Source organism: Prionailurus viverrinus, chromosome B4, assembly GCF_022837055.1.
Source record: "Prionailurus viverrinus isolate Anna chromosome B4, UM_Priviv_1.0, whole genome shotgun sequence".
Taxonomy (NCBI): domain Eukaryota; kingdom Metazoa; phylum Chordata; class Mammalia; order Carnivora; family Felidae; genus Prionailurus; species Prionailurus viverrinus.
In genome coordinates, this window is record NC_062567.1 from 37438106 (window position 1) to 37450448 (window position 12343).

Genomic DNA, 12343 nt, shown 5'->3' on the forward strand with positions numbered 1-12343 from the left:
CTGTCTCACCTTCGAAAATCCAGCAATTTTCCAAAGAAATCCCTGGGTTCTTGGTCTTCTTTACCATCAAATAAGGAAGGAGGGAAGAAGTGTTTTACATATTGGGAAGCCAGGGAGTGTATAAATGAGCCCGTTAGCCACACATGCCATAGATATATTTTTCAGCCACTGTGAATTGGTGACACCAAGCTTAGACTGTGAAATGTACTCTTTACATTCCGGAGGCCCTGTCCTGGATGTCCCTTTCTCTAAAAAGGAAAGAAGCATTAATATATCAGTGTGGCATTCACTGCCTGGTTCACTGCAAGCAAGTGGCAGGTGCCTTAGACTCTCTGGAATGAATTGGGAGGCATTATGCAGTACTGGCTACAAGTAAGGCCCATGGGGTCACACTGACAGGGGTTTGCATCCTGGCTCTGCCTCTCAGTTGATATGTGATCCCAGACAAAATGACTTAATCCTTCTGAGCCTCAGTTTCCTCAACTGAAAAGTGGGGATAATAATCGTCTCTGTGAGGATTAATTGAGATAATCCATGTAAAGTGTCCCACAAAGTCCCTAGCATATGGCGCGGCTCAGTAATGCTAGCTGTTATTACAAGCGATTATTACGACTGTGTCTGTGATCAAAGACAGCTTCGGGTTCAGAGTGTTGGTGCCAAAATTGCTTTCAGAGGACAAGCTCTGGGTTGGTTTTCAGTCTCGCCCAGCTGCCCAGAAAGAGAGTCAGTAGACTGTTTGGGATTGGAGTTGTAATGTTTACAAAGTGCCTACCGCACACTCCAGCTTTGGTGGAAGATTGATTTTCTTACTGTGTGCACATCCCGTAGCCTTTCACGAGGGGGCAAGCAGAGGTCCAGGAAATCACATAGACGTCTCTCCTGCCTCGGTTTCCTGGTCTGCCAGGGTGTTCAGGTGAATGATGGCAGCCAGGGTGAGCAGAGGGAAGATGTGCCCAGAAAGTAGGCAGAAGCCGTGGCACTCAGTCTTCAGCCGTGAGTTTCCTGGAGAGGGGATCCAAACCAAAGATGGCCACGGACTATTTGCCAATCCCTTATTCTCATGAAAGGATGTTGGCCGTGGGGCCAGCAGAGAGGCTGAGGGGGAGACATAGGCTATATTTGACACGAGCCCTATTGCCAAGCCTGGAGGAGAAAGGCTGCCATCTGACCACACTGCAGCCAAGTCCTCATGGGGCCAAACCATTATGGTTTGGGTTGATCCCGGTCTTGCTGCCGCTGCCCTGGTTGATGCACAAAGGTTTGGGTATTGCCAAGTCAGCTGCGGTCTTGGTTTGGAAGAGGCATCCGGAGTGTGAATGGAAGTCATGCTTTGGGATTTCCCTTAGCTTCCAGCACTCAAGATGAAGCCAACTTCTTTTTCTGCCATTTTGAGACTCATTCTTGGCCAGGTGGACAAGATAAGTAATTTATCATCATCATTGTCATCATCTATTTTCACTATTAAAGATCACTCAGCAGTCCCTACCTTGTAATAATATTACCTTTCAGCTCTATAGCACTTTGCAGGTAATGCAGATGCTTGACACATCAACCCAATTCAAACACAAGGCATAAATCTAAAACAAAAAGTTGACTTGGACCATTATTCTCTGATGCTGAGAGTTTAATGCCAGCTGTACCCTCAACCGTCTGTATAACTGAAGCAACCTTCTCTTGCATGTTTTTACACTTGGAAAATGGAGTTTCCCCAGATGCAGAAAGCAAAACCAAAATGTCTTAGAATATTAAATGATACAGTTATTTAGAAATAGCCTGGCGGTACCCCATCCTCATCTTGAGGGGGCTGCAGCATGCCCCCCACACACATGAGCCCATATATGCACACTTTTATGTACACTGGTGGGGGATTGTTAGTGTCCAGAACAAAGAAAACTAAATTTGTAAACACATGCCATTATAACTAGTAGCTGGATTGACTCAGATTTTCTCTGCAGATCCTTCCTTGTCCACCCTTTGGCCATGAAATGAGAGTCTGTCGTATGCAAAGGATAAAGAAAATCTGGATTTCCTGGGGCTTGTGTTGGCATACCAGGCTCCTTTCAGATCTCTTTGCCAAGATGGGGGCCACGCCAGAGGGTTCCTTGGCCTGGGGAATAACTGTACTACCTTGCTCTTGGAGCTGCTGATGCACATTGTTTTGACATGTGCCGTACCTTCCGTCTTTCACTGCCTTGGGGCCACAGGAGAGGTATGCTTTGAGTAATGTCAAATTCCTCTTCCAACAGCTGTGCAAAAGCAAACTCACAGCTTTCAACTTCCATCTCAGGGCATTGGGCTTGGGTTTTGAATATGGGCTCCTTGTCAGTTCAAGAGTCTCTCTTGCTCATTTACTGGCCTCCAAGAGGGACCAGTGTCAGAGATTCCTTTCGGAAGGAGGTGAGTAGACTTTTGAAGTTCTCTATTTTGTTTTGTTTCGTCCTGGGATGTGCCTTCCCTGATGACTGTGGGCCTTGTTGCCCCTGGGGAGCCAGCATCTCCTGAAAGTTGAGGACCTTGTCCTGTTCCAGATCTCGGGGCAAGTGTTGTCCAAGTCAGGCAAGTTCAGAACCCTGAGTTTAAGTAAGCTCTAACAAGAGGAACAAGAGAGCAATCCAGATCCCTCCCCCTGCTCTCACCTGTTCTGACTGTGTAGGTGTGGGTCTGCCTAGGGACCGGGCCTCTCAGATGAAGCAAGGAGAGGTGCGTCTTCCTTCCTTGGGTCCCTGATCACTTCTGGTTTGGGGGAAGCCAGAGCATACTCATCAGCACCTTTTGTGAACAGCCATACACTTGCTCTCTGATCTTGGCTCCATTTCTTGCCCTCTTTAAGGCTCAATTTATGTATTCTTTATGCTTCATGAGACAGGGAACGGAAGAGTTGCTGCCACTGCAGAGGCGAGCTCAGAATGTATGAGGCGAGATTTAGAAAAGAACATAGGGCTATAGGAGAAGACGGTGCTGTGGAAACCCACACAGCCCTGGTCATGTGAGTTCATTTCTCATTTGCTCCTTGTAGCCATTCCAAGTCACTCCTTCCCTTCATCCCTTTACAAACATTTCCCTCCCTTGTTGGTTTTGGATTCATCTTGCCCCCAGTGAGTTAACCTACGTGTTTCCAGTTTGAATCTCATCATGCTATTTCCAGGTTGCCAACCCCCATGGGTGCTGGGGAATAATTGGTCTGTCCTCACCGCTGTTTGCAGCACCTTCCCTTTGAGCGTCATCTGTGCATTTTAATTAATCTGCCACTTTTTCCTCTCTCCTGCTTCCGGATCATTAATAAAGAGATTAACCAAAACCAGACCAATCCCCAGCAGAGGTTCCACCAGGATATCTCTCTCTCTCTCTCTCCCTCTCCCTCTCTCCCTCGCTCCCTCTCCCTCTTCCTTTCTCCCTCTCTCCCTCTCTCTCTCTCTTTCTTTCTCTCTCTTCCAGCAACAAGCCTTGTCATGGGTCAGAACATCTTCATGTGGCCCCACTGACTAATTTTTAGGCCCCAGGACCTGGGTTCAGAACAAAGCCAATTTGAATTAATTTTGTAATTAAGATATGGGGAGCAAGCTCCGCCAGTCTTTTATATGGCCTTAGTTTAATATTTCCACCACATTCCTTTCCCTTTTGTCATTCTACTTTAAATCTATCGCTTTCCCACCTCTCCCCCTTTCCAGTCCCTGAACAAGATATTAGGGTTATCTGGCAGGATGGAGTCTTTTGAGCCCTTAGTATTAGAGACCATGTCATAGCTTCAGAAATTCTCCAAAGAATTAAACCCTTTTGGATACAGCTGGACAGTGTCCTTGTTAACCCAGCCAGAGAAATGCATTTGCCTCCAGAGGATGTGGCTGTACCAGAAATAATGAAATCTCTTGAATTTGCATATTAAAAACTTGGCAAATTAAAAAGTGCCTCCACATTTGATCTCATGCCTCCTCCCGGAGAACAGCTAGAACATAGCCTCTATGCCTTGTTTGTAAGTCATCCTGGTTTCCAGTGCTGGCACCAAAGCCAGAACTTGAGATGGTATGTTTGGTGCCCTGTCCACTATAGCACGTGGCCTCTGCAGAGACGGGTGACCCTCAGAGGGACTGACCTTGGAAGGCATCAGGCCCCAGCAGGACAGAGTTTGCTTACTTTCATGGTGAACACTTTCATGGCGAATATGGGGAGGGAGAAATAGGAACAGTGTCCTCAAACACCTGGAAACTCTGCCCAGCCGTGGACCTTGAACTTCCTCTGGAAATAAACTCTCTGGAATGTTTGAGGCCTGGGCCGGACGGACCACATGGCGTAATCTTTGAGAGCATCGATTCCAGAGCCAGACTGTGATCAAATCCTGGCTCTGCCGCTTATTAGCTGGTTACTCACCGTCTTGTGCCTCAGTCTCCCCCATTTGAAATGGGGAACGTTCGTCCATACCTCAGAGGAGCTGTTACTGAGATTAAAGATTTAATGTATGTCGGCCCCTGGCACGTAGCATTTTTGTTCCTGATGCTCCCATTCCATCCAGGCTAACAATGTACTCCACACGTGTGCAGCAAGCAAGGTCTCTAGGTGCTGGCTCAGGGGGAGGCGCAGGTGCTGGGAAGCTAGTCCTGGAGAGGGAAATTGGAGCTCAAAGGAGAGCCCCCCCAGGTGTTTGTGTGTGACAGACATGAGTGGCTGTGGGCTCAGGTCCTGTCCCACCCTGGCTCTCTACCCAGCTCTCTTTTCCATTTGTGCTGCTTTGCCCAAAAACCCTCTGTGTGTGTTGTAAACTGAGCCAGAAAGGAGGAATCAGAAATTGCTCTCTTTTGAGTATTTTGAGGGATGGTGAAACCTTGTAGGAATGTTGCTCCGGGGACTGAGAAAACACCATATGTGGGAAAGCATTTCTAAGTGAGGAAAATAGCATCTGCTAGTTGGTCAGGATCTTGGAAAACTCTGAGCAGGGGAAATGGGCACTGGGGAGAGTGTAGGAAGGGGGTTTTACTGAGGTCTTTAACAGGTCTTTTTCCAATTATAGCCAAGAAGAGCCTGGGGACCATGGCCTACTTCAGAGCCAGGCCTTGTATTTTCTTTGGGAAAAGAAGGCCGAGTTGAGTGGCTTCCAGACCAGGCTTGGCAGAAGCCCATACAGGATCTCAGGCCACTGAGCAGTGTGTTGGGCAGGTCTTGATCGTGGTAGGCATTCATTCACTAAGGAGACATGGGGACTCTGCAGTGGTCCAGCCCTGTGCTAGGCAGCAGGCATGTGTACATGAAGGGGACATGGGCCCTTCACCAAGAGGAACATACGGATGATGATAACACACTAGGATACTTGGATACTTGACCGAAAGAGAAGGAGCATAGAGATCCTCCTAAATTGAAAAATTCACTGACGTGCCATGCCTGGGTCAAGCTGGCGCTGCCTTCCTTTTCTCACTCCCCACTCCAGAGAACTCGTCTTCTGGGGAAAGCCCACCCCAGAAGATGGGGTGGAAAATGCTGGCTCTGGTGACCAGAAGGAGCCAGAGCTCAGATTCAGGCCCTTCTTGCCCCTGGCTTATTCAGAAACACCACTTCCCAGCCTCCCGTACCTGTTTGCTTTTGTGATTTTCCTATCGTGTGCTTCCAACTCGCAATAATCTTTTCTTCTCCCACCACGAGTGTGGCTGGTCTGAGATCCAAGCACTTGCTAGTGGTGGCATTTGGGAGAGAGCTCTGTGTTGGTGCAAATTGCTGTGGGTTGTCTGTGGAAAAGGAATTCCTGACTCCAGCTGCTCGGTACCTTGTATATGTGCCTCGAGGACAGGCATGCAGTGACTCTGCTGCCACAGATAATGCAAGTTCATGTCCCAATAACATTTCCAGTGTACCGCAACATGCCAGATACTGTGCTCAGTGCTTTCATACAGATTTCATTATGTACCTCTCACAATAATGTTGACTATGCACGAGCCACATGATCTTTATCGAGCTTAGGAACCAGGTGTCCTCTGTCACTCTTTACTGTTAACTGAGGCATCGAACCTTAGAAGACGCCCTCCACCCCACGCCACGCCTCAGTTTCCTTCAAACATCTGTGTTTTAGAGAGTTCTATTAGCACCATTCTTAGACTTGCCCTCTACAGAAAATCTACAAGCAGATTATCAAGGTGGAGGCCACAGGCACCCTGCTGGGTTTTTTAAATCTTTTTTTAATGTTTATTTTTTGAGAGGGAGAGAGAGACAGAGCATGAGCAGGGGAGGGACAGAGAGAGAGGGAGACACAGAATCTGAAGCAGGCTCCAGACACAGGCTGGAGCACAGGCTGACAGCACAGAGCCTGACATGGGGCTTGAACTCATGGACCGTGAGATCATGACCTGAGCCAAAGTCGGATGCTTGACTGACTGAGCCACCCAGGTGCCCCACCCTGCTGGGTTTTTTTTTGTTGTTGTTAATTTTTTTTAACGTTTATTTATTTTTGAGACAGAGAGAGACACAGCATGAACGGGGGAGGGGCAGAGAGAGAGGGAGACACAGAATCGGAAGCAAGCTCCAGGCTCTGAGCCATCAGCCCAGAGCCCGACGCGGGGCTCGAACTCGCGGACCGCGAGATCGTGACCTGAGCCGAAGTCAAACGCTTAACCGACTGAGCCACCCAGGCGCCCCTCCTGCTGGGTTTTTAATGCAGCCTTGCAAGTGCCTTAGAAACACTGACCAGCCTGCAGATGATTTCCGCCCACTGCGTATTCCCAGGTATCATCATAAGATTTTGGATTTGATGGTAAGAAACAGTGGAGCTCCAGAAAGAGGTAGGACTGATGCTAAGAGGCATTTGGAAGCTTTGTTATATTAGCAATTTTTTTTTTTTGTCTCACCCCCACCCCCACCCATGATGGCCTGATTTTTCTGTGCTGAGTTTCTGTGCTTGGGACTTGAGAGAGAGCCAGAGTTGTCTGAAAGAGTCAGGAGACCTGTGTTCTAACCCCCTCCCCCATGCCCTGGGCTCCCAGAGGCAATGCCAAACAAGGTAGGGGTGGTAGGAGCAGGTCCACCCAGGTACAGCAGTGAGTATTGTCAGGAGAGAACCTAAAAATAGTAATAAGATCAACTAAAAGTCAGTCTGCTTTTTATGGTCAGCATGCTTTGGTGATTTTTAGCCATATCAGTGATAAAATATTCCTTCCTGATGATCCTGACTTCTCCCATTGCCCCCATTTAATTCCCACTTTCCTTGGTTGTCACTGCCCAGGGAAGGAAAACAGGTAGTCATGAGGGCCTTTTCACTCTGCACAACCCCAGGCTCTCCCAGCCAGATTGCAGCTGACGTTATAGCCCTCGTCCACAGCTCTGAACAGGAGGACACCCTCCCATGCAGTCCTTGGTGGACTGGGCTCTGCCTGTCCCTCCTGACCAAAAATGGATGGCTACTCTTACCTTCAAACAATCTCTGCAGCCAGGGCTGGCTTTTTGGGTGTGCAGCAAGTGCCATAGCACAAGGTCTGCACTCAAGAAGGGGACCCCACACTCACGGTTTAATGCTCTATGGTTACCATTTTGAAGTTCTTAAGAATTTTATCTTCAAATCTGTGTTTTATATGTGAAGTCTGGTGGGACCATGGAGCACACACCTGAGGGCTGGGAGGGTTTGCTCACATACAGTCACACATCCTGCCACCATTATTTTCACACAAGGCTTTGCAATTTAGGTAGCTGTCCTGACTTCAGCCACCCTCACTTCCGTTCCTGGCTCACTGCACCCAAACCTCCACCTCGTAATCACCATGGAGAGGTTGCAGGGGAGAGGCACAGACAGGAAAGGGCTCCTGGCCTTGGAAGAGAGGGAATCTTGTGAGGAAAGCACGGAGTGCCCTGAGGCCTGTGATACCTTGTACCACAGCCAATTGGAAAACACACGGAGAGATTGCAAAGAAAGTGGTGGTTACTACTTTGGGGCGGGGGAGTGAGGCTTGTGGAGAAGTTAGCTTTCCAACTGGGCACTGAAGAATGAGAATAACTTCAACAGGAGAGGTGATGAATGTGTGCCAGGGGAGAGGAACGACACGTGCACACGGCTCCTAACTTGTCCTGGCAGCTTTTGGAAGAGCAAACAAGGCTGGGTCCTGGGAGCGTGAGCCCAGCTGTAATCTGACCAAAAGGGCCACCTGGCCAGGAGTGCAGGGGATCCCTCTACCCTGTGCATTTCTCTTCCTCTTTCAACTGCAGTTAAGTTTTCCTCATCTATAAAATGCAGGACTTGGATTAAATGCTTGCTTTATATCTCTCTTCTACTCCTACAACCTTTTGTTTCCGTGTTCAAGCCCCATAAAGATTCTTCCTTTTGTATCTCAAGGTCATCCACTGGCACCATCCACTTTGCTTCCTGTCCGTTCCCCCTTGTAAATTACCTTGCTAATCTACACATCTACTCTCCTTGTCCCTAGGATCTCTCTCACTGACCCTACTTGATCTATTTCCCCACGAGCAGGTATCCTATGTATTCTTAGCTTACAGTGGCTGGGCCTTGAGAGGATTTCATAAATTGTTTTTTGATAGACTCTTAGTCCCCAATTATTTTATTGCAGCTGTATTCCATTTTGGGGGTGGGGAATGAGCGTGCAATTCTAGCTACACGTATGCCATTCATTCTGGGCTCAAGTTTCAATTTGTCAAGCCTGCAGTATTGAAGGAAATGTCAATGATACGCAGAGTGGGAGGGAGAGCAGTTATCCTGTGGGAACCACTTTCCTAGGATAATACAATTCCTGGGACAGTCTCTAGGGGTGGGCAGCAAAGCTAGAATCCTTCTTTTGGCTTTGACCTTGAAGGAGTCATTTGTCCCAAAAGAGTGGTTCCCATGGAAAGAAGATGGTCCCCTTATCAAAGAGGTGGGCCAAAGGCCAGGAGGAGGAAGTTGGAGCGAAGTGCTTGCAGCGTTGTTGGCCTTTGGGAACGAGAGAGCAGTGCTTCAGACAAGACGGGAAAGAGGCTGCGTCTGGAAGTCCCGGGAGCTAGTTAGCGTGGGCAAGCTCAGGCATGGGTACTTGGTAAGCAGGGCTGCTTCTGTTTCTTGTGCCGCTCTTGTTTATTTCCCTTCTATTTTCCCCCTGGATTTAGTAAAGTCTTTCTGCAAATACCAAAGGTGAACCGAGGGAAGGTTTTTTATTTTCCATGCTTAGAGCCTTAAAGAGGAAACTGCGAAGCCCTGGAGGCCAGTGAGGTGGTAGTGATGGTAACTAAGGGATGGAAACCTCAGGGCAGTGCTGTGGATCACAGAGTACAGGTGGAGATCACTCCTGTAGCCAGCCCTCCCCACCTGAAGCGCCTCCTTGCAGCACCAACCTTCGGAAAAGCTGGGCTTTGCTCTAGTGAGAGAGAACCAGCCAGAAAGGTATCTTGAGGCCAGCCCTATAATTCCGTAAGGACCCGACAGAAACCACGTCTAGCGGTTCTGCTGTGGCAACGGAAGGAGAGTGTGGATGGATTAAAATGCCACTTCAACAAGGAGATAGCAAAATTAAGACACAGCCACCAAAGGAAACATTTTGTACTAGAAACTTAAAAGGCCAAACAAACAAACAAAAGTGAATCCACAGGGAATCTTGCTGTTCAGGGCAAGTCCAGCCCATTAACTTGAGCTGGTTGTTGCTCTGTCTCCATCTCCTACAAGCAGCGCTCTGGCAGGACCTCCCCTTTGTGAAGGGTTTGCGGGGAGGGGGGTTCTCTGTGAAGCAGTTGGGCACCCTGGTGAAGCATGTCCACTGGAGAGCTTGGCTAGGCCTTCTCACAGAGTGGGGAGCAGCCCACAAGTTCATTACAAGGTCAAGAGAACAGGTCCACCAGACATGGCCTGGCGAGGGAGGAGCCCATCTCTGAGGCTACATCATGCAGGCAGCTGACCTGACCCCATCCTCAGGTATTTCTTTGAGAGACCCAGAAGCTTCATCAGGTGTGGGGGAGGGCAGTAGAGCTCTGTTCCTTGAGACAATTGCAAGTCTGCTCCTGTTGCTAAAAGAATGTAAACACACCTTTATAATTTTTAGATTCAATTTCTTCATAATTTGCCAAGGTACATTGGACTCTGGTCTTTTCAGGCTCAAGTGATACTTAAAATTTTTTTTTAATGTTTATTTATTATTTTGAGAGAGAGAGAGACAGAACGTGAATGGGGGAGGAGCAGAGAGAGAGGGAGACATAGAATCCAAAGCAGGCTTCAGGCTCCGAGCTGTCAGCACAGAGCCCGATGCGGGGCTCGAACCCACGAATGGTGAGATTATGACCTGAGCTGAAGTCAGACACTCAACCAACTGAGCCACCCAGGCACCCCTCAAGTGATGTTTAAAGAAGTAGCAGGACGTCGTCCACACAGAAGAGACGGCTGCAGATAGAGCACACATCAAACGCAGATGCCGTCGGGGATTTCTGAGAGCAGAGACAGAAGTCCAAAGTGCTCACCTCATCCTCCCTCTGCCTTTGAGGCTCCTAGGAACATGGGTCCTGGGGAGAGCCCTGACTCTTGTGTACTGTAGATCTCACCACTCGTGTATTTGGTTTAAAAAAAGTTATTTTGCCCTCTCTGTCTCTCACCTGCACAACACACACACACACACACACACACACACACACACACTTCTTTCCCTATCACACAGCCACAATGCTGGAGGGAAGATCTGAGAGGTCTAAGAGAAAAAGGTACTTTAAAGATTCAGAGGACTCCTATTGAGACGGTATTTCCCAAGGAGAGAAATTGACAGCCCTGGTCCCTGACATCAGAGAGGACTCTGGAAGGTGACACCCTGCTCTTGCTTGCTCTCTCACAGGGTTACTCAACCCAGAATGACATGGATTCAGCTGCCACAGCCTGCTACTAATACCTGCGTTTCCTTTTCAGATCTTACAGGTGAACAAGGTGATGTCCATCTTGTTTTATGTGATATTTCTCGCGTATCTCCGTGGCATCCAAGGTAACAACATGGATCAAAGGAGTTTGCCTGAAGACTCACTAAATTCCCTGATTATTAAGCTGATCCAGGCAGATATTTTGAAAAACAAGCTCTCCAAGCAGATGGTGGACGTTAAGGAAAACTACCAGAGCACCCTGCCCAAAGCAGAAGCCCCCCGAAAGCCGGAGCAGGGAGAGCCCACCAAGTCGGAGTTCCAGCCAGTGACTGCAATGGACACAGAACTCCTGCGGCAACAGAGACGCTACAGCTCGCCCCGGGTCCTGCTGAGTGACAGCACCCCCTTGGAGCCCCCTCCCTTGTATCTCATGGAGGATTACGTGGGCAACCCCGTGGCGGCCAACAGAACGTCGCGGAGGAAGAGGTACGCAGAGCACAAGAGTCACCGAGGTGAGTACTCGGTATGCGACAGCGAGAGCCTGTGGGTAACCGACAAGTCCTCGGCCATCGACATTCGGGGACACCAGGTCACGGTGCTGGGGGAGATCAAAACCGGCAACTCTCCCGTCAAACAATATTTTTATGAGACGAGATGTAAAGAAGCCAGGCCTGTCAAAAACGGTTGCAGGGGGATTGACGATAAACACTGGAACTCTCAGTGCAAAACGTCCCAAACCTACGTCCGCGCACTGACGTCAGAAAACAATAAACTTGTAGGCTGGCGATGGATACGGATAGACACCTCCTGTGTGTGTGCCTTGTCGAGAAAAATTGGAAGAACATAAATTGGCATCTCTCCCCATATATAAATTATTACTTTAAATTATATGATATGCATGTAGCATATAAATGTTTATATTGTTTTTATATATTATAAGTTGACCTTTATTTATTAAACTTCAGCAACCCTACAGTATATAAGCTTTTTTCTCAATAAAATCAGTGTGCTTGCCTTCCCTCAGGCCTCTCCCATCTGTTAAACCTTATTTTGTGACCCGGCTCTCAGGAGCCGTTCTGCCCCTCTGTAAAATCTGTGTACACCAGTATTCTGCATTCAGTATTGTCAAGGCCATGACTGTCGTTTTAGTAAACTTGTTAAAATCAGATGCTGTCAGAGTTGTGTGTAGACGCAGTGATGTCCCCCCTTCTGGTATACTTCATGTTTGATTAGTTCATTAAATGCACTGTTACCACGTCCGTTGAAATGATACCCGGTAGCTTTGAGCTCCACACTTACTTCTGGCCAGCAAGTTCACCATCAAGGACTTGCTCTCTCCTCTCTCTTTTGTCACTTTTGCCAATTAAAATCATGATCTGCTCCAACATTACGGCCCCGGAACAATAATAACAAACCTGGCAATTTTAGTTTTGGAAGTTTCTTTTCAGCACATTTGTTGTTTTGGGGTTTGGGGTTAAGGGTTGGATTCCTTTTTGGTTTTTGGCTTTGCCTTTTGTTTTGCTTTCTGTAAGTGGTTTTCATCCTTTTAGGCATATAG

At 48.1% G+C, this 12343-nt stretch overlaps 1 protein-coding gene across 2 annotated transcripts in view; it reads left to right on the forward strand.

Moving 5' to 3' along the window:
- The window catches only part of NTF3 (neurotrophin 3), a 67985-nt gene extending 56034 nt beyond the window's left edge, over positions 1-11951 (forward strand). For both annotated transcript variants that reach the window (XM_047868652.1, XM_047868653.1), the window contains exon 2: positions 10838-11951. In XM_047868652.1, coding sequence (XP_047724608.1) covers positions 10838-11632 — 795 coding nt within the window. In that variant the 3' untranslated portion in view covers positions 11633-11951. The remainder of the gene's footprint in view (positions 1-10837) is intronic.
- Positions 11952-12343: the final 392 nt, after the last annotated feature.